At 38.9% G+C, this 21,122-nt stretch overlaps 1 protein-coding gene across 5 annotated transcripts in view; it reads left to right on the top strand.

The window, feature by feature from the left end:
* Positions 1-15,983, top strand: part of PTBP3 (polypyrimidine tract binding protein 3) — a 122,063-nt gene extending 106,080 nt beyond the window's left edge. For all 5 annotated transcript variants that reach the window (XM_073345644.2, XM_073345646.2, XM_073345648.2 and 2 more), the window contains 5 exons: positions 5,672-5,705; positions 6,708-6,800; positions 7,725-7,941; positions 9,179-9,256; positions 10,104-15,983. In XM_073345644.2, coding sequence (XP_073201745.1) covers positions 5,672-5,705; positions 6,708-6,800; positions 7,725-7,941; positions 9,179-9,256; positions 10,104-10,236 — 555 coding nt within the window. In that variant the 3' untranslated portion in view covers positions 10,237-15,983. The remainder of the gene's footprint in view (positions 1-5,671; positions 5,706-6,707; positions 6,801-7,724; positions 7,942-9,178; positions 9,257-10,103) is intronic.
* Positions 15,984-21,122: the final 5,139 nt, after the last annotated feature.

Below are 21,122 nucleotides of genomic sequence, written 5' to 3'. Positions count from 1 at the left end.
TATGCTAGAATAAATTTGATAGTCTCTAAGTTGCCACAAGTACTCCTTTTCTTTTTGTAAAACAGGTGTGGTCCCTTTAGGGAATGAGGATCCTCCTTGTGCCACTCTCACCCTTACAGAGGGCAGAGTATTCTCCACAAAGAAGAGATGGGTGGGAGCAGGTAGTTAAGGATGAGATAGAAGGGTGAGTGCACCATGAGTGCCCTTCTAAACTCTTATGGGTTCTTTTCAAGCTTTGCCATTTTTCCTGGAAAAAAATCATAGGTGGTTTAGAGTCCAAAAGTAACATACAGGCTTGTGAGTGTCCTTTGACATACTGACATTTCCAGAAACCACTTTTTTGAAACCAATTGATAAATGGGAACATGTAGATTTGTTGTGTATTTTTAAATATACCTACCTTATGATTATTGTTTAGTTTTATAAATTTGCAGTAAAATTATCTGACCCAAAATATTATATAGCTATAGTATTTCAGTATTTGTTTTATCTGAAGGTGGCATAGGCAGAGTTTCTCATTAACTTATCCCCAGTTCTTTGGAAACTTAGCATAAATATAAAAAGTGTAAAATATGTATTAAAAAGATGAGTCAGATCTTATTTACAAGTTTCTTCATTGAGTCTTAGTTTTTATATACAGTACATTTGTCTGTTCATAGACTAACTGTATCATAGAAATGTAAAATAGCTGCTTGCTATTTCATACAGTTCTTTCAGGTTCACCTAACTTGTATCTCCAGAATTCTCTGATAGATGTCACTGAAATAGAAGCACTCTTCTTCACATTACCAATATTTAAAAATCTTTATTGGCAAAATTCTGATTGTACACATGCCTTTTAAGTACCTAAAATGACAAACTGCTGCAAATGTGACAAAGCAAAGAAAAACCAGTATATATTCTCGTCATAATATCCAGCTAGTTACTTTGTCTTAGTGCAAAGCATTGGGGGAAACAGACTTTGAGCAATGTTGCAGTAGTTAAAAATTCAAACTGAGGTGTGTTTTTTTTATTTTGTGCTGTAGTGTATCGAGAGTAAATTTATACACAAGCCTTTGTGGGCTGGCCAAGGCCTGGCTGGCTACAAATACTGGCTTCAAAGTGGATAATCTTATTCTTGGAAAAAATCAGTCCGTTTAAACACGGCCAAACAAAATTCCCCCTACCAGGATTTCCACAGAGGAGCTTGCAGAGTTCTTTGGGTAGGGAAGGGGCAAGGTTATGAAAATGAGCTTTCTTTTCTCACACATTTAAACTTTCTGCATGGTTTAGTCCTACACTAATTCTCCTTGCATGTGGAAACCACAGAAGTTACTACATCCATTATACACAACCCCGCTGATTGGGAACAGGAAAGAAAGGAGATAGAAAGATAACCTAAGACATAACATTTTAAAACAAATGTTGGGTTGTATCCTGATTACTGTAGTACAAAGCTGGGAGTGCCTCCTGCTGTTGACAATGAAAGATGATGATGACTCTCATTCCTAAGTGACAATATACTGCTAAACCATATGCACCTGTGAAACTTCGATCAAAGCTATTTGTAGCACTGCTGTTTTGTTTACTATTCATTGCAATTCTAAAAAGGCAATGCAAAGAACTTTGAATGCATTCTACAGTGTAAGCTAACCAGATAATTCCAAACCTTTTGAAAAGGTAATCTAAAACTCAGAACGCTGGACATGTGCTATGTGGAGAGTACCCCTGGTGGTGACTTTGTTATAAGGGTACCATTTGTGCTTCAGTAGTTACTGTGTTTGGGACAAATTCTTCTCCTAGCGCATGCATATGATACAACTTCATCCCCTTCCTGCATGTAGCCCCTAGCTATGCTGTTGACCCTGCAGCAGGAGCTCCAGCAACAGAAGCAACTCCTGCATGATGCCTGAATTTAGGATGCTCACCTTGCCCTCTCCCACTAAATGTGTATTTATTTTTTACTCACAAATGGCAAGCTGGTGTAGCTGAACTTGGAGCTGGCTTCCAGATATTTTTAAGGAAAAGGACTTCATTTCCTAAGGCGGTCTGTTATTACTGTTCATTGTTTCTAAAACTGACATATTTGGAATATTAAATGTGTTTTCTGGTTTAAAAAGGGGTTTATTCTTTTAAAAATTAGAGGAACCATCGTACAGGTGCTTGCTCGTGTCAATTCCAGTTCGGTGTGTGCATGCTATGTACACAGTACCCGGAAGGTTTTTCCCCTACCCATTGGTTCAGCTTAGGCGCACCCTGGAGTCGTGCCTCCATGGCGCCGTATATAGGACCGTGCTGACCTGCTGCCACTTCAGTTCCTTCTTACCTCCTGTGCCAGTTAGCCAGAATGCTTGTTCAGTTAGATCAGTAGTTAGTAGTTGTACTTAGTTTAGTCATTATATAGTTAGAATTATTGTAGGGAATTGTTCTAGGGGTACCCCCTATTTTTCCTCTCCCTCCCCCCCAATACTGGGGCATGCCTCAGTCCCCGGAGTTTAAACACTGCACAGCTTGTAATAAGCCTATGCCCAGGATCAACCCTCATACTTCCTGCTTGAAGTGTTTGGGGGAATTGCACCAGAAGGATCGTCGCAAGATCAGTAGGTGATTCTGTCCCAGGACTCAAAAAGAGAGGTGGCAACGGTTGACGAGCCTTCTGAGGGAGGCCGTCCTCACTCGGAGCCGTGTTTGGCTAAACCAACACCTAGCGCCTCAGCATTGGTGCACAGTGCTCTGGCGTTGATGCGGGAAACTTTGGCACCAAAAAAGGACTCTGATAGAGACGCTTGGCACCAGCAGAGCTCCCAGCACAGGGACTCCGCACAGAGCAGCAGGCGGCACTGTTCCCAGTCCCTGGGTGTCCCTCAAGAAGCCAGATGGGGCACTCACCCACACCGAGACCAGGGCAGAAGGACTCAGGTGCAGTGAGATCCACGTTAGGCCACATAAGCCTGGCATTGCCTAGCCTGTCACCATTGACTGTTGCTCCGAGTTGCCCCAGCGCTCATTAAAATCATACCAGAAACCATGAAAATGCTGCCTCCCTGCCCCCAATGGTGAAAAGGACAGAGAGGAAGTATTTTGTTTTCCCTCTAAAGCGTTGGAACACTTTTTTTCACACCCACCACCAGACTCCTTAGTGATGGCGGCGGCAAATGAACAGGAACGTCAAGGGCATCAAGGTCCATCACCTAAAGCCCGAGATGCGAAGAAGCTGGATCTTTTCAGGAGGAAAGTGTATTCTACCAGGGGGCTTCAGCTTCGGATTTCCAACCACCAGGTGATCTTTAGCAGATATAGCTTCAGTTTCTGTGGGGCTATGTCAAAATTCACGGAGCTTCTGCCAGAAGACTCGAGGGCAGAGTTTTCTGCCTTTATCCCTCCTATGCACTCGACGGTACCTTTTTATTTTGGACTACCTTCTGCACCTGAAGCGGCAGGGCCTTTCTATGTCGTCAATACATGTTCACTTGGTTGCCATTTCTGGCTTTCACCCAGGCGTGGCGGGCCAATCGGTCTTCACCAACCCAATAGTTGGATGCTTTCTTAAAGGACTTGACAGGCTATAACCTCAAGCACGGCAGCCGATACCAGCCTGGCACCTTAACCTGGTTCTTTCCAAATTAATGCCCCCCGCTTGAACCACTCACAACATGCTCTTTGCCCGCTCTCTCGTGTAAGGTAGCATTCCTAGTGGCAATAATAATCTGCCAAGAGGGTATCTAAGTTGAAGGCCCTAATGTCTGAGCCGTAAGGACAAGGTTCAGCTTTGGTTGCACCCAGCCTTCCTCCCGAAGGTCATCTCCCAGTTTCATGTTAATCAGGATATTTTTCTCCCAGTTTTTTATCCCAAGTCGCACGCAAACAGCCTGGCACAAAAACTCTACTCTTTGGATGTTTGCCAGGCATTAGCCTTCTGTATCAAATGGATGAAGCTGCTTCAAAAATCCACTCAACTATTCATCGCAGTAGCAGACAGAATGGAAGGGCTTCCAGTTCTTCTCAAAGGATTTCATCATAGATTACATCATGAATCCGGGTGTGCTACGATCTGGCGAAAGTACCTGCCCCCATGCTGACTGCGCCCTTCATGAGGGCACAGGCATCTTCAGCGGCATTCCTGGCCCAGGTTCCAACCCAGGAAATTTGCAGGGCTGCGACATGGTCCTCAATCCACACCCTTACCTCAGCATTTCCTCAGCAGACTAGAGATGATGCAGCCTTCGGCAGAACAGTGCTTCAATCAATGAATCCAAGAGCTCCGACCCCGCCTTCGAGTTCCTGCTTGAGAGTCACCTCATTGGAATCGATATGAGCAAGCACTTGAAGAAAAAACAGTTACCCCCAATGTTGTACATGAGCCTTATTTTTATGATCAGGCACCATTTATAAATTAACACTAATCATTTTATAAGTCTAATAGTGGGCACGTAACTTACTGGATATTTGGTCTTGCATGGACTTTGTATACTCTTCATATAAATACCTCACTAGAACAGGCATCACTTTTTTGAGGATAGCATTAGGCTGAGATGGGGAATGATTGAGAGAAAGCAAATCTGAACCCCAAATGGCCATTTGTAATTTTACAGTTATTATTTTTCTGGTCTGTAGGAAATAATGCCCATAATTATGTCCCTTATGCTTTATGTTCCTCTATCAAGGGGTAGCTGTGTTAGTCTGTATCCACAAAAACAATGAGGAGTCCGGTGGCACCTTAAAGACTAACAGATTTATTTGGGCATAAGCTTTCGTGGGTAAAAAACCTACTGCCCAAATAAATCTGTTAGTTTTTAAGGTGCTACAGGACTCCTTGTTTTTATGTCCCTCTAGATTCTGATTCAACAAACCACCCCTGTTCATAAAACACTGAAGCATGTGCTTTACATTAAAGCATAAGCTTGAGTGCTTTAGTGAATGAGAACTTGTTTGAAAACAAGAATTGGTTCATGCAGATTTTCATTTAGCAGCTACTTACACTGAGTTTAAAGTAATTGCATACCCTATAGCAGGGATTCTCAAACTTCACTGCACCGTGACCCCCTTCTGGCAACAAAAATTACTACAAGACCCCAGAAAGGGGGGACCGAAGCCTGAACCCGCCCAAGCTGGATGCCTCGAGCCAGGGGGCCAAAGCTGAACCCCAAGGTCTTCCGCCCAGGGAAAGGGCCTATAATCTGAGCCCTGCTTCCCAGGGCTGAAGTCGAAGCATGAATCCTGCCATGCAGGGCTGAAGCCCTTGAGCTTTGGCCCCAGGTGGTGGGGCTTGGGCTTTGGCCCCAGGCCTTAGCAAGTCTAACACCAGCCCTGGCAACCCCATTAACCACTTTGTGGTCATGACATACAGTTTGAGAACCACTGTTCTATAGTAGGCAAGTTCTTACTATTGCAAAAGATGAAGAATGGCACATATAGGGTTCTGAACTATTGCAAATTTTATAACTGCCTATTGAAAACATTTTGCATGTTAAAACAGGCATTATGCTGCATCCATTGGTGCAAGCGGATGAAATTATTGGGGAAAATATGAAAAGAATTAGTCTTAAAAAAAAAAAAAACCTAAGCATAATGTTTTTACCAGTTTGCAGTAGTACTTAGTAACCAAAATAGTTGGCTATAATTACTTCTGGCATGGATTCCTTTTATATATTCAAATGGTGTTAAAATTTGTTTTGTCTTGTCATTTATACAGGCTATCACACCTCATGGGCTCTTTATCCTATTTGGTAAGGTTTTTATTGCCTCTACTATTACAGAACGTTATTTGAAATGTACTGTGAGAAATCACAGGATCAGCCTTATTGTTCATCTGATAAACTGATTTAATTAAAATTTCATTTTTATCCCTTATCCAGAAAAACATAGTTACCCCATCCTGTCAAATCACTTACATACAAGGCAGGCTTGCATGTTTTCAATCCCAAGGAAATCCCAAGAGAACATGCTGGGTTTAATATGACAATAACTTGGATCAGTAGTCACAGGAGAACAAGAGGGGGAAAAAAATTTCAAAGCAGAAAAAATACAAAATGGTGGATTGGCCTGGGAGGACCAACCTAGATATGATGCCTTAGTAGATTGAGTATGTGCTCCCTTTCATGTTTGCCTCCGCGTCCTTTGTGTCACCAGAGCTGGGTGGGGAGACAATGCCAGAGGAAATAAAGTGAGGGCTTCATACATGCACAGATTCTTTGTTCATGTTTTGTTGGTATTTTGAATGATAAGATCCTGTCTTTTATATTGTTAAATTTAGCCGTTAAAAATAACTGTCTATGGTGGTAGTGTAACCCACACATCTCCTGGTTGTGGAGTTCTGTCCCCTCTAGTGGCACCAAAACCACTTAGAGATTAATGAGCCTGCTACAGCTTTAGCTAAGGGTCATGTGTCTTTTAGCTCATTCAGTAGAGGCTCATACATTTAGCTCCAGAAGTCCCAGGTTTGATCCTGCCTGCGGACGATCCGGGGTCTGTCGGTGTTACATTAGCACTGAAAGAGATGCCACATTTATTCACAATTCCTCGCTTCTTCAGAAAAATGCAGACAGAGACATAACCTTGAAAGCTCTTCATACAAAGATCCTTGCCCAACTGTTTTAAATTGATTGATCTCCATTTTTGCTGATGAACTTCAGTGATATAAACTTGATACTTGAGTGTTTTGCACTATAGATAACCAGATGCTCCAGACAAGTTAATACATTGAAAGCACCTCCTTTGCATTTCCACAGGTGTCTATGGTGATGTACATCGAGTGAAGATCATGTTTAACAAAAAAGAAAATGCTTTGGTTCAGATGGCAGATGCAACCCAGGCTCAACTAGGTACTAATAAACAGATTTTCATTGGCGTGTTTGTTGTACTGATATCTGCAGTTTCCATTACAGCAGTTAATTTTGTTAACAGCTGATTTGGAGTTTCAGAAGAGCTCTAGGTGTCTGCCACTCCACAATTTGCTATTCAGAATTACTGTTCAGTTACTGGCTTAGACATACTAAATGGCTACAGATCATAACTTTTTTTTTTTAATAAAATGTTCTGTTACTTCAGGCACTTCTGACATAACTTAAACAAACCAAAACAGTAGTAAAACCCACTAGCAAAATCCAGCCTCCCATCAGTACAAAAATGAGTTTAAAACTCATTTGTTTGCTCAGGATTTTGCCAAAGCGATAAGAATGCAGAGTTATCTACAGTATAGCTTAATAATGGGATGAGTACATTTGAATTTCTGTTGACAATATTAAGTTGTAGACATTAGTAATTTTAGTGCGTGCACTGTCACAATGACTGGCACAGGAATATCAAAATACCCGATTTTAACACGTTACTAAACTGTTTGTTCTAAAGTAATAAGAAGTGAGTCTCTGCTGTAATACTCGGAGGAAAAGCTACTTCCGTGTGATACTAGGAATATTGTGCCAAAATAAGTTAAAGATTTTGAAAGTATTTTTTCTTTATTTTAAATAATCAAATGTTCAATCAAAAATAACTGAAAAATTGGATTAGAAGAATTTTTGTATTATCATTAAATTTAAGATTAGAGGTTGTATTGTATCCATTATGGTTATCTTTAGAATTTTTTGCTTTATTTAATGATAGTAGTTGCTGTTAAACTTGAGAAGCTGATATCCAGCTGTAAATGGCACCATGGGATAAGCTTGAAGTTTTAGTCATTCAAACAGTGTGGGGATTTTTTCTTAGTCTGTTTTCCTATTCAGATATTACTATCAACATTTATGTTCTAGCCATGAGCCACTTAAATGGGCAGAGACTTTATGGAAAGGTGCTCCGTGCAACTCTTTCAAAGCATCAGACTGTTCAGCTTCCTCGTGAGGGACAAGAGGACCAAGGTCTGACTAAGGACTATAGCAATAGCCCTTTACATCGCTTTAAAAAGCCTGGATCTAAGAACTTCCTAAATATCTTCCCTCCATCTGCTACTCTGCATCTCTCCAACATTCCGTAAGTATCCAAACATGCACAGCTCAATTGGGAAAGAAACTTGTCTATTAAAAAATGAGATTTTTTTTAAACATCTGTAGCTTGGCACAGGTCTGAATATTTTCCCTTTGCCTTTTTCTGTTTGCTAAGATTTAGTGATTCTTTGCCACATGTTCAAAAATCATAAGAATGGGTTGTACTGTCTGTATTGCTTTTTAACCAAAGAATTTTCAGTGCATTCATTTCCAAATATAGCTTTAACAGTGACCAAGTCCTGCGACAGTTAGTTCCCTTACTCCTGAAAGGGACAAATTCAGTTTTAAGAAGATCGAGTCCTTATATACACTCAGCAATAGCTGTGTGTTTTCTCTGTTAATTTTTGCACATGGTATCCAACATTGTAGATCTGTGCTGAAGGCAAAGTTCTCGAACACCTGTTACTAGACTTTGCTAAATAGAATACTACAGTCATATTATACACTGAACATTATTTCTGTGCATAATGACTGTGCATGTAGGAATAGTGTAATACACACAATTTTTTTTAAGCCACTGTTTCGTTTCGTTCTCTCTCTCTACCATTTTAAAGGGAATCTGACAGAATTTAGATTTAACATTAGGAGATGGAATCCAAACTACCTTATTATCTTTCTGGAGAATTAGCAACCTCTAATATTGTAGCGTTGTATTAGAACATCAGACCAGAAAGTGAGCAAGAAAAAGAAAAACTGAGCTAGTTAATTTTATTGTCCAAGATGAAATGGCAAAAATAAAATACCATCAAGTCTCAGACAAGTTTCCTTAACACTGCAGCTATGGTTGTACATAACAATACCTTAAAGGAACACTGTTTGTTTCAAAAAAGGAGGTGGGTGGGGGAAGCCTTACCAAAACTATATTCACAGGACCACATTTTAAATAAAACAACGTACTTTGAAAAGTAAAAATGTCCAAATCAGCTTAAGTATAATTCTAAAATAGATTTTTCTTGGATTAGAAATTAGTTCTGAATGAATTCTGTGCAATAATGAGTGGGGAAAGCCCGAGTGTTGTCTTGGGAATTTGTAGAATACTGAAATGTTAAGTCACAATATAAAAGTCTAGACGCATGGGGACAGAGTTGTACTGACTTAAGTTGATCAAAGTAAAATTTGGACCTCAGACTTCACATAGGAAGCCTGAAATTAAAGTTCAAAAGAACAGAGAGTATAAAATCTATAACAGGATTATAATTAATTTGAGCATTTTTTTGTTTTAGACCTTCAGTTACTGTTGATGACCTGAAGAACCTTTTTGCAGATACTGGATGTACTGTGAAAGCCTTCAAATTCTTCCAGTAAGTTATCAGAACAGATTAGAGCATGTAATAATTTTATTATAGAAACTTTAATCCTGAAGGATAGTGAACTGTTTTTATGTATAGAAACTGTGTATGTGAAGAAATTTTATGGACAAAGATATAACTACCTTTGCAGGGAGTTTTAGCAAACTGTTAAATCATAGATGATTAGGGTTGGAAGAGACCTCAGGAGGTCCTCTAATCCAACCCCTTGCTCAAAGCAGGACCAATCCCAACTAAATCATCCCAGCCAGGGCTTTGTTAAACTGTGGATACTAACACTGTACAGTACTGACAAGAAATGAAGTATAATATAGTATCCAGTTAGTATTGCATGGGACTTTTTCATGACAGGATGTAGATGCCCAAGTTCAAATTTAGACAGAGCACTAGAAATAACTCTCCTGTTCATTTTAAAGAGCTATGGGGTCTAAAATCTCATCTGAAAGATGTCAGTTGCAGCAGTATAGTGTCCTGTAGCACTATTTTTGGGCATTGATTGAATACCGAGTCATAGGCAAGAATGGTTCCTTTTGAATGGCCAACACTTAAACCCTCCTTAGAGGCCTTCCAGCCATATATATCTATCCTTTTTAGCTTTTGATATGCAACAGGATCCTGGAACGAAGTGAGACCACAGCAGGCCATCTGCTTGAAGATTTATATATTTCTTTCTGCTTCTATTTTTGTTTTAGTAGATACATCTCTTGTTCTGATTCTTTTATTATACAAAAATCTCAGCAGATAATACAGTGGCTGAAAAACTCCTGTCATAATTTTTGGGAGGTATTTGGTGTAATCGGGAATTGGTTAGAATTAATTTTGTTCTTCTGTTGAACTTCAGGAAAGATCGCAAAATGGCTCTCATCCAGTTGGGCACGGTGGAAGAAGCAATCCAGGCTCTCATTGAGCTTCATAATCATGACCTTGGGGAAAACCATCACCTCAGAGTTTCTTTCTCCAAATCTACAATCTGACTTTTCTGTGAACTTTCCTATTAAGACTGCACCACAGTTTCAGTAAAACCTTCAGACAGAGACTGAAACAGCTAAGACCAACTCTTGCCTCTTAAAAAATGAAACTCATGCTGAGTTTGATGTTCATGTGTATTCGTGTACACAGTAAAGAATCAAGGGATGATCTTTCCATTTGTTTTCTGCCAGTAATGTGGTCATAGGTTTAATATTCCTCCAGAAACAGTTTCTTCTATGGAATTAATCTTTAACAACAATATTTATAGTCAAATTCCCTCCTTTTGAATTATATTTCAGGAACACTCTTTTAGTTTTTGTTCCAAATTAGCCTTACACAACATTTCCAAACCTCTTTAAAATATACCATTCAAAGAATGCTTCAGATTAAATACTAAATCTACACCTCTACGGATTAAACACTAATTTGAATGTGAAAGAGTGCTTGAGTTTCTCATTGAAAAGCAAGCTTATACAATGAATATCTATTAAACAATATTTATTTTTATTGAATGGTAGATCCATATTTTGGCTGATATTTCTGAATAGCTTATGCATTTTTTTAAAATCTGCGACTGTTTGTGGGGGTGAAATTATTGGAGGAAAGGCAGTGCCTTGTCTCTCCCTGGAGTAAAGTAAAATCAAAATAAGTGAGATCTTTTGAAATGTGGTATCATTGACACTTGTAGTTAGGTATAGAATTATGGAATGAAAGCTTCAGATTATGGGATTTTTTACTATGAAATGATGTGTAATATGACTTTGGAGCAATTGAAAGGAGAAAATAGTCCTGATTTCAAACAGTTTTTAACATTTCTTTTCAGAAAAAAATGTTTACAGTCTTAAGGAAAATATTCAGGTCTATCATATGGTTTGACAAATTTTTAAAGAGTTATTTTTGGTAAGGTTGTCTTTAGAAAATAAAATAAATTAACCTCAAGGGTTTTTTGTACCACTATAATCTCTAATACTTAAATCAGAATTACTGTGTATTTACTTAATTTCTTATTACGTGCCTTATTATGTGCTTATGATACAATAGCTTAGAGTTTTATCTAAAGTATCTTGAAAACTGTATTGTGGGCTTGGTGAGAGATTTTTTTTCTTGGTCTATTAGTTTTTAAGTGTTTTCGTTGTGATTTTTAAAATGTTTTTTCAATAAGTAATAGTCTGAATTCAAATTTTTGGTGCTTTGGCGTAGAGATGGGGAGGTGGGAAGGAGGATCACTCAGTGCACATCCTGTAGGCCTCTTCAAATTTACCTGGTTGCAGTTGGCTGACACCAATATTTGGCTGTAAAAAATTAATTCCAGTTTTTGGATCTTATCTAATGTTTCATAATATTTCGTCTCAGGATTCCTTTTTTCCCCTCAGTACTGAGTTTACAGTACTAAAAGGTTGACTTGCTTTCCTTCATAAATATCATTACTTCAATACTGAATGTCCACTTCTGTTTGGAGAGCAAGTTGAGATGCAATTCTTATTATTTTTGTTGAATGTAGGTATAAATTTTAAAGTTATTTCTGTGATTGTATTACACAATGTTAAGTTTTTTATAAAAAGAACTTCTAAAAAGGATATTTATGTCCGCAGAAATTTGATCGAGTTTTTAAAGAGATTTCTCTCAAACATAAATGGTTGTTTATTTCTGTTTTTGTAACTGCTATGAAAGTAGAAAAGATGTAAAGTTTTTCTGCTGTAATGGTCTGTGGCACTCATTCATCTTGGTTTTTCATTAAATCTATATTTTCTTTCCCTAACCCAGTTGAGGATTGTCAGACCAGGACAATTCTGAAAATTTATAGATCCACACTTACAGGACGGGGGTGGTCTCTGTACCAAAAACTGAGTAACCATCCTGACACAGAAGTTAGATACATTATGTTTCAAAAATTTCTGTTGAATGATAGGATAAGGAACAGGATATTGACTTGGCTTCCTAAGTTATATAGCTTTTTATGTAGTACAGTAGGCTGATCAGAATGATGAAGCTGGCAAAACTCTATACATTTTATTCTAAGATATAAACATTCTTTGACAGCAGGTATGTCTATCTAGATAGATGTGTATATTGCATAGGAGGTGTGCACAATATGAGTAAATATCGTTAAATATATTTATTACTGAAAGATTTAAAGAGACAAGGGAGAAGTATGAAGGGTAATTTTTGGCATTTGTGATCATATCTCTTGCCACCTTCAAGTAATCCCACGTGGGAAAACTTCAAGCCAGTTTCTTCATAATTCACAAAAATGCGTGGGATTCCTTTGTTCCACAACATTATCTTAAAATAAAACACTTCATTAGGTTGATTTTTCTAGTAGAATCTAGCACCCTTCATTTGCCGATAGGCCCTTCTTCAGCAAGGTATTTAACACATCTTACATCACAAGTAGTTTCACTGATGTGGGACTATTCATAGGGCTTTCAGGCATGTGTGCCTTGCTGATTTGGGGCCATAATGAATATGCCTCCTTTCTGCATTTGTTGATGACATCTGCATAATTTATTAAAACATTGCCCATGTAACTTGGCCAACACTGGGGGGTTTTTTGTTTTTGTTTTTTATAAAGAATTGCTGCTACAAGGGAAAGGAATTATACTGGAGATGAATGTAATTGAAGCCAGGAAAAGCAACCTTTTAAGTTTGAGTATTAGTATTGGCATGTATAATATTGAGTGGCGTGCGTGAGTATACTGTGTATAATATGCTGTGTGTGTATACAAATACGCACATGACATGCATTTTAATTTATTGACCCTATAACAGGTGGTGAGAATGCTTGAACTAATCTGAAAAGATGAGGGATTTTTGGTGTGGTATTAAAAATGGAAGAACATGTTTGATTTGTTGACTTTAAAAATGTAGCTATGCTTAGTATATGGCTAAAGTCAGTTCTGGACTATTTGCAGTTTGAATTGTAGAGGCCTACAGCTTATATGTTGGCACAGATTTCTGATGTTTTGTTTGTTTAAAAGAAAAAATCTGGGGGGGGGGTGGATATTTCTAATCTTCTGTGTGCTTTTGTTTTGTCATACATTTATCCTATATTTTCAGTAGTTCATTTTTGCTATTGATCTGTAGTGTGTTATCCCTACCAACTTATTTTTAGGTTTGTGTACTTGTTAAGGATTATGTCTCTGTGGGAGGACTCTTTTACATGAGGTGCAGACATATCACAGATTTCAAAAATAGCAGTACATTTTAATTTGCTTTTAAATTGAGAGTTCTGGTTAAAGCTCTATCAAATACAATTTGTTTCCTTGTATATTTCAAAACAAACAAAAATAGTCCCTCACTTAGTAAGATATTTCTTTAGGGAGAGATCAGGCCAAAATGAAGAAATTTACCTACACAGCTAAATCCTTAATTTGACAAAGAGCAGCTCTAAGGTTGCCAATTTTGGTTGGACGTATTCCTGGAGGTTTCATCACATGATATACTTTTTAATTAAAGATTAATGTTGAATTCCTGGAGACTCCAGGACAATCCTGAAAGGTTCGCACCCTAAGGAGCTCTGTGTAGGCAGACCGCTTGCATAGATGCAGAGTTCCTTGCATGATCAAGGCTTATGAGAGATTGTGATCTTTAAAATATAGACTCTTCATTACAAGTTAATTTAAATCCCAAAATTGTAATGCAGAATATTCAAATTTATTTTTATTGGTCAGATCCTGAATACAAGTACCAAAAACGTTCAGATGCAGAATTTTGTTTTTCCATTTTGGCTTAAGCACAAAGAAATTTTGATAAGTGAAGGCCATACTGCAGGGACTAACCAGAACAGAACTTCTCCGCCAGTGGTGTTATGCTCCGAGATGCTGAGAGCATGTTTTCTGCCAGTCCACGTATTTTGTAAATTAGCTGAACCTCACAGAAACTTCTGAAACTTTTAAACTTTTTAAATTTGTATGCTTTTTCTTAATTTGACTTCATCTTGTATGTTTGCCCCCTCAGTAGCACTATTCCTTGTGCACTGTTACACTGAGACCCATTCTTTGCCTACATGTTGAAAAAGGTCACCTTCTTAGAAGAGTTTCCTACCTGGCATTTCCTGTTCTTCAGATTGAAAACATCTGTTTGTGTGCAGAAGTAAATACTTGCTGCAGCTGGAAAAGGTATACCACTTTGGAGTTTGTATGATCAGTAAGTCCATTCCCTCTGCTACACATTTAATTAGGCAGAAGGAAGTGTGGACCTTTCTTCTAAGAGTCTCTGAGACTTGCTATTTTATCTTCTAGTATTCCTACTAACATGTACTGCTGTTTTTTTAAACTAGAAAGAAAGAAAGTGCAACTGCATTTAAAGCCATTTTTGTTTGCCTTTACCTTTTGTCTTGGTCTGTTGTTAACGAGAGCAAAACTGCCAGACTTAAAATATTTTACTATTGTGCTGAAACAAAGCATTTGAGATTGCACAGGGCTTTTTCTTTAAATGAACTTTAACTCCTATTGTAGTTTAAAGATCTGTGTGTTATATACAAGACTGTTCTCAATCTTTTTTCAGAGCAAATTGTAACCATTAGGAATTGTGAATTATTTCAGAATAATTGAAAATTTCCAAAATTCTTAATTTCAGGTTTTACGGAGGAAAAAACCAAAATGGGACCAAAGTTTATGTGCCTTCAGTAGTCTTAATTGAAGTTTTTTTTTTCTTATCTATTTCAGTCTTAAGTGGAATCAATACTCTTGTTTTCAGGAAAATGTGTATTTATATAGTTAAAAATGAATGTTGTCCCGCTGATTGTCCATACATGCAATTAATTGCAACTGTTTCAATAAGGTTTCAGTTATCCCTCTGCCTTTACCATTGCAATATTTATTGTACTGCAGTATTCAGGAATCCAAAAATCTGCTTGTGGTGGTGATGACAGCTTGTACCTGGGAAGTCCCTGAGAAATGGGGATGCTTGTGTAGCTGAAAGCCCTTGATAATAGCAGAGGTGAAGGAAAGTTTGTACCTTAGCAAGCTAATATCAGCACCGCAAACAGTTTTTCAGTTCTTGGATCTCTGCACGGTGTGGTACTAGTGGAAGTCTAATCACCTACATATTTATGATTAGTCTTTTTAAACCACATTCAAATTCTTTTTGGCATGTTACTCAGTTTCTGCAGAAGTTCATCCCAGACCCACAGCAGCACAAGTCATAAAAGTTGCTGACCAAGCAAATTCTTGCATCAGAATGTCACCTCATTGCTCTGACCAAAGACTGTCTGTTCTGGTTTTACTGAGACATTTTGTGAAAACTTGTCTTTTCTCTCAAGCTCCTCTCTGAAACAAGACCCAGTGCAAAGTGACCTTTTATTTGAATCTACTATTGGTGAATGGACCACTTAGTGGAAAATGGGATTTTAATGTGAATCAAATGGTGTGAGATAAGGCAAGTGGTTAATGGACTATTTTTAGTACTGTATTCAAGAAAAAATAGCTCGGAGTCACTGACATTCGCTCATTTTACACAATCTGTTCAAAAAGGTCCCTTTTTCAGCTTGTAAGAATGTTCATCTAACAGAAGAAAATGCTGTAAATATTTGTAACAACTTTTTTTACCTGGCAAAAAAGGTTTTTGGGAACAAGTTAAAGTATAAAATGGTTTTTATATAAACATCAATTGTCTTGTATATTTTGATATGCAAAAGTACCAGCTTTCGTAAAGCAGCTTGTGGCATTGGAGGGAAAGGATTCCATGTCTGTTGAGATGACTTATGTTATAAATGCAAAGAAGATGAAATATTAAAAAACCTATTTTCTAACTGCGTAGTGCATGGTTAATTTGAACATGTGTACATACAGTATATTCCATTTCTTTTAAGTTTGTGTATTTGCTGATTATTACTTGAGTATCTATACTTAACTCTTTTCCTAACAACTCTAGTTGTTGTAGCATGCCTTTTAATAAATGTCATTACATCTGTGCTCTCTTAAATTTTTCTGCGTTCTTGTCTATTGCTTTGGATTTCCCCTTGTCTTTTAATTGTAAAGCTAATGTCTTATTTTCATTTTTTTTTCTTTTTTTCCATAGCCTATTTTGGCCATCTAAACTTAACCTGTTTATTTAAAAAGTATTTAATAGGATCAGTGCGTGTTTTCAAAGAGGGCGTACTTATTCTGTAGGAACATTGTGACATTTACACAGAAGAGGGGTGAAGCACCCTGTTTCCATTAGACTGGAAAAGCACGTTGTAACTCAGAATGGGTGTTGTATTTGGGGGCTGCTTCATTATAGGAGAGAGAGAGAGAAAATCAACCCTAAGGGCACCTTGAGGGAAATGCTTGGTGGTGTCATGGGCCATGTCTAAGCAATAGGCACGAAGTGGCAAAGGTAGTGTAGCATAGTGTAGATGTTTCCTACACCAACAGAAGGGGTTTTTTCGTCGTTGATCTCGACATCTGCCAGTGGTGGTAGCCGCATCAGTGGAAGCATTCTTCCATTGACCTAGCCATATCTTCACCTGGGGTTAGGTCAGCATAGCAACAGCTCTCAGGGGTGTGAATTTTTTACACCCTTAGGGGCTGTAGCTATGCCGACCTAACTGTTAAGGGTAGACCAGGCCTTGGACTCCCTTATACCTACTTTCACGCACTTAGTGATAAGAGTGACCATGTTGGTGTAACTTACATGGCAAGGTTCCAAACTGTGTAACTTTAGGTATTGTATTAGGTGGCCTGCTTTAACTTATTCCTTTCTAAATCCTCCTGTTAGTTCCTTTTCTCACTGTGCTCTTCCGTGCTAGCCCCTCAGTGTGTGTTACGCTTGCATTAGACTCACTCTGACACAGGCTGAATTCAGAGATGATGTGTAAGGGTTTGTCTACACAGGGAAGTTAGTGTAAAAGAGGTAGGGTGTGAACTCAAAGCACAAAAGCTATTGTGAAATAACGTCCCACATGGACACTCTCATTACACACTAAAAGGGGCTTTGTGCAGTTTGTTAATCCTTAACCATTAAAAAAAGCCACTCTTAGTGCAGAATAAGTGTCTAAATAGGGTATTAGTGCAAAATAGCTATTCAGCAATTGCTATTCCAAGCTAGCTATTCTGGACTTTTTCCCTATGTGGACAAGCCCTAAATTACACATTGGTAATCGGGCATGAGTTTAAGTAGACACCAAAGTAAGGGGAAGTCTAGGGGAGTGCATTTCCCTTTTCTGTACTAAAAGGAATACTTGTCTAGTCTGGTGAGTGCTCAGCCTGTTTGTCTGTTTTAACCACTGAGTCTAAGCAAGCAAGTGTAGTCGTCTAATTTTAAATCAATTATAAAGTGTCACTAAAATACCACTACAAATATCAGACATCTACTGCTAAGAGGACATATGGCAGTAGTAGTGATGTCTAATGTAAGTAATCCTAACAGAAAAGGAGGACTTGTGGCACCTTGGATACTAACAAATTTATTTGAGCGTAAGCTTTCGTGAGCTACAGCTCTCTAACAGTGATTCCTGATACATTGTAAGCTATCCCCCAGGGTGACAATAATCTAACTAATTCAGCTTGAGGTGTGTTGCGTTTCTAGAGTAAAATGCTTCTTGACCAGTGGGTAGACTTAACGAATCTCATGTAACTCTTAATTTTGTACGCAGCCCTTAGATGCTACAGTCATGAGCCCTTTGGAAAAAGTACTGATTTTGGAGGACTAGCAACCAGCCTTCACGTTTTTTACTAGGGCTTCAAGACATTCTGCTACCATTCCTACTCCCCCCTCAAAAACCCTTGATCCTTGTCCACCAAGATAGCACTCCCATCACGATTGCACTTCCCACAATATAGTCACAGAAAGGAATAGTACACTTTCTTTCCCCAAGTTGTAGGGTAGCCATGTGTTCCTGAAAATCAGGAATATCCCTGCTGATAAACAAGAAAGCCTGTCCTTGGTATCACTGTGATTTTCGGTGGGTTTTGTAAATAACAGTGAACTGGGCAGTCACTGCTTATACGCTTACCAGCTGGTGTGTAAACATGTGTGCCTCAGGGACCACCCCCAGGATTGTCATAATGTAACGTTACTGCACTGCTCTCTACGAGCACCACCCTTAGTTACCCCTCTCCAACACAGTTGGAGACTGAGCTGTGCTCCATGTGGCAAGCCTACCGGTAGCTCAATTGCACCACCATATACAGGCAGCTACTGACCCAGGCTGAGCACCAGAAGTGTGGGTACAAGCCACTTTCTACACACCAGAGGTGAGCACTGGGATGGGGAATCAAGGCATGAAAGTTTATGTAATGGAATAAACAAGTGTGGAAAAGAGTAGGAGTGAGAGCAGCGTGGAAGGAGAGAGAGAAGGCTAAAGTAAACAAGAGGAGTGAGCAGCCTCTTTTCTGTCCCTTCCCCAAGCTGCCAGACATCCTGTGCACACCTCCCCAGCTCTCGTTAAAACCATTACCTAGCAACTCCCTCTGAGAAATATCCAGATTTTCACCTAGAAGTTTCTAGGGGTGTATTGCACTTCCCTGGAGTGAAATGCTTCTTCACCAGAAGGTAGACTTAACTAATCTCATGTAACTCTTCTTATTATAACATGTAACTCATCTTTACTTTCAAACATAAATAGTGTATGACTATTAAACTATTGTGAACATTTGCAGCTACTCAAGTGTTGGAAGGATCTTTTGCATACAAATTCATTAGTTGTAGCTAGAGCTTTTGGACTGTTCTTCTCCTGATGTGCCTTCAAGCCCCGAGTGCCTCATCGCTGAAGACCTTTATCAGAGTTATTTATCGGAATGTTTCAGATAACTATATGCTGTAGGAGCTACTGCAGTGGATGGAGTTTTGAGAGTGTGCAGTACAATGCAGTGGGGTGGGTAAACTTGCTGAAGTCCATTCTTCCCAATCAAATCAAGATCTTCCAATGAGGACAGTGTAGCCTGCACCACATTAGCAAGACTTTCACAGCCCCTATGTCAGCTCCTAATCATTAGACTAATTTGTGGTTTATTCTGTTAGTATTTGAGAGCTTCTCATAAGAGACAGCCTCTTCAACATCCTACGAAACAATTGTTACGTTCCCCGGCCCCAGCTTAAAGCACTCGTCCACCACAGCTGCACCAGGCCAATTTAACAGTGCAGAGCAATGTTATGGACCTGGTCGGGACAGAGGACAGGAATTGAATACTATATCCCGCTGAAATTGAGGGAGGAATTTAGATCAGCAGATTTGTAATTTACCTGAGTTGGATTTGGGACAGGACATAGAGTGGGGAGGGGTATTGCCCATGCAGCAGAATATTTGGTGGGGCAGTTGGTTTAAGGATTTAATAGTCAGTGTTAAATTCATGGGTACAGGCTCTGCTTATATAGCTGCTGTGGGACCAAATAAATAAATCCTTGTTTCTCTTAGTATTGTAATGGTTTCCTTCCATTACAAAGCTTTCATTGGTGAAAGGCAGCACTGGCTGAATTGGACCAAGGAGGGCAGTAAATTTAAAGTAAGGGTTTCTAAAAGGAAATTAGAAAACTAAGGGACCCACCCCATCCTAGGAGGGAGATCTGTCTTCCGTGGGCACTGTCATAATTGGGCAATGGCTTTCTGTATTTCTTTCTCCATTGTTACTGGTTTGTAAGGCATGTGTGGTAATGAATGTGCCCTTCTTTGCTTCTGACCTGTTCTGTGATCAGACAAGTTAAAAACCAGCGTCTGAGACAATACCCTGCTCCATTGTTGTATGTGTACGTTTATTAGAGCCACTGAATTGAGTCTGATGGTGAAAGTGAATTGTAAAATAGCTTCTGTTTCTCATTAAACCCTGAATTATCTACAAGAACTGGGGAAGTAAAGATTGGAAGTACTTTATGATACATAATGCAACATCCACAGGCCCCAATCAAGATATAGGCTTCACTGGGCCTGCGTGCATGCACAAAAAATCCCTGCCCGTAGGAGCGTGTCTGCGCTGCAAGTGAAGGTGTGTTGATAGCAGGAGTAGGCAAACCCGAGCTGGTTTAGTTAGGCTTGGCAGAATTTGATGCTTTTTTTAAAATAATTTTGACAGCGATCAGTGTTTGCTTTGAAGCATGTTTTGTATTTTATCTGTTTAAATTTCACAACTGGGTAAAATTATGGGAGTGTCAATTATTTAATTACCGTGAAATGTTGAGATTCAGAAAGTTAAAGCTTTATCACCATTAAAATACAAATTGTCAACGTCCCGTGTCAAGATATACACAGTCAATATCCTTAAATCAACTTGTACGTTTTCAAGCCGCGTTTTTCTTTGCCTGTCTAAATTTCTGTCGTCCTTGATGGAAATATTTTTTAATCTGTTTTGTGCGTGTATAGTGAAATGGACGTTTACCAACATTTACCAATAAAAATCTAATCCTTCCAAGACTACCTTTAGTCTAGCTAGCGCACACAGGCGTATTTGTGCTAGCTTTAATGTGGCTAGCACATGTGGCGATGCTAGTGTAGACATAGTGGCATGGGCTTCAGCACAGGCTAACAAACTGAGTATGCGCCCAGGAAACTCAGCAGGCTTGTACTCTGGTTGCTAGCTTGTGCCACCATGACTTCACTGCTACTGTTAGCCGTGCTAGGTCAATTAAAGCTAGTATGGGTTCGCCTACCTATGCTACAATCACACCTTCGTTTGCAGTGTAGCTATACCACAAAGAGTTTAGTCTGATGAAGCCAGTTCTGGTCAAATGTATGTGGTTTTTTTATTTGAAAATGTAGACATGCTTGATGAGTAACGCCTTATCTATTAGGGTTCCACAGGTTCAAAGCTCCCTAAGCCTTATGATGGTAACCTCTCTAGGTCTGCACTTTGTGGTAAAGCATGCCTAAGTTGATTATATTCTATGTATATTGGGCTTGGGCTTGCTGTGGTACAGAATAGATTCTTCTGGTGTCTAGACAGTAGAAGAGTTAGCTAATGGGAAGAACCTCCCT

Source organism: Lepidochelys kempii, chromosome 5, assembly GCF_965140285.1.
Source record: "Lepidochelys kempii isolate rLepKem1 chromosome 5, rLepKem1.hap1, whole genome shotgun sequence".
In the NCBI taxonomy this organism is placed as follows: domain Eukaryota; kingdom Metazoa; phylum Chordata; order Testudines; family Cheloniidae; genus Lepidochelys; species Lepidochelys kempii.
This window is presented reverse-complemented; position numbering and strand designations above follow the sequence as displayed.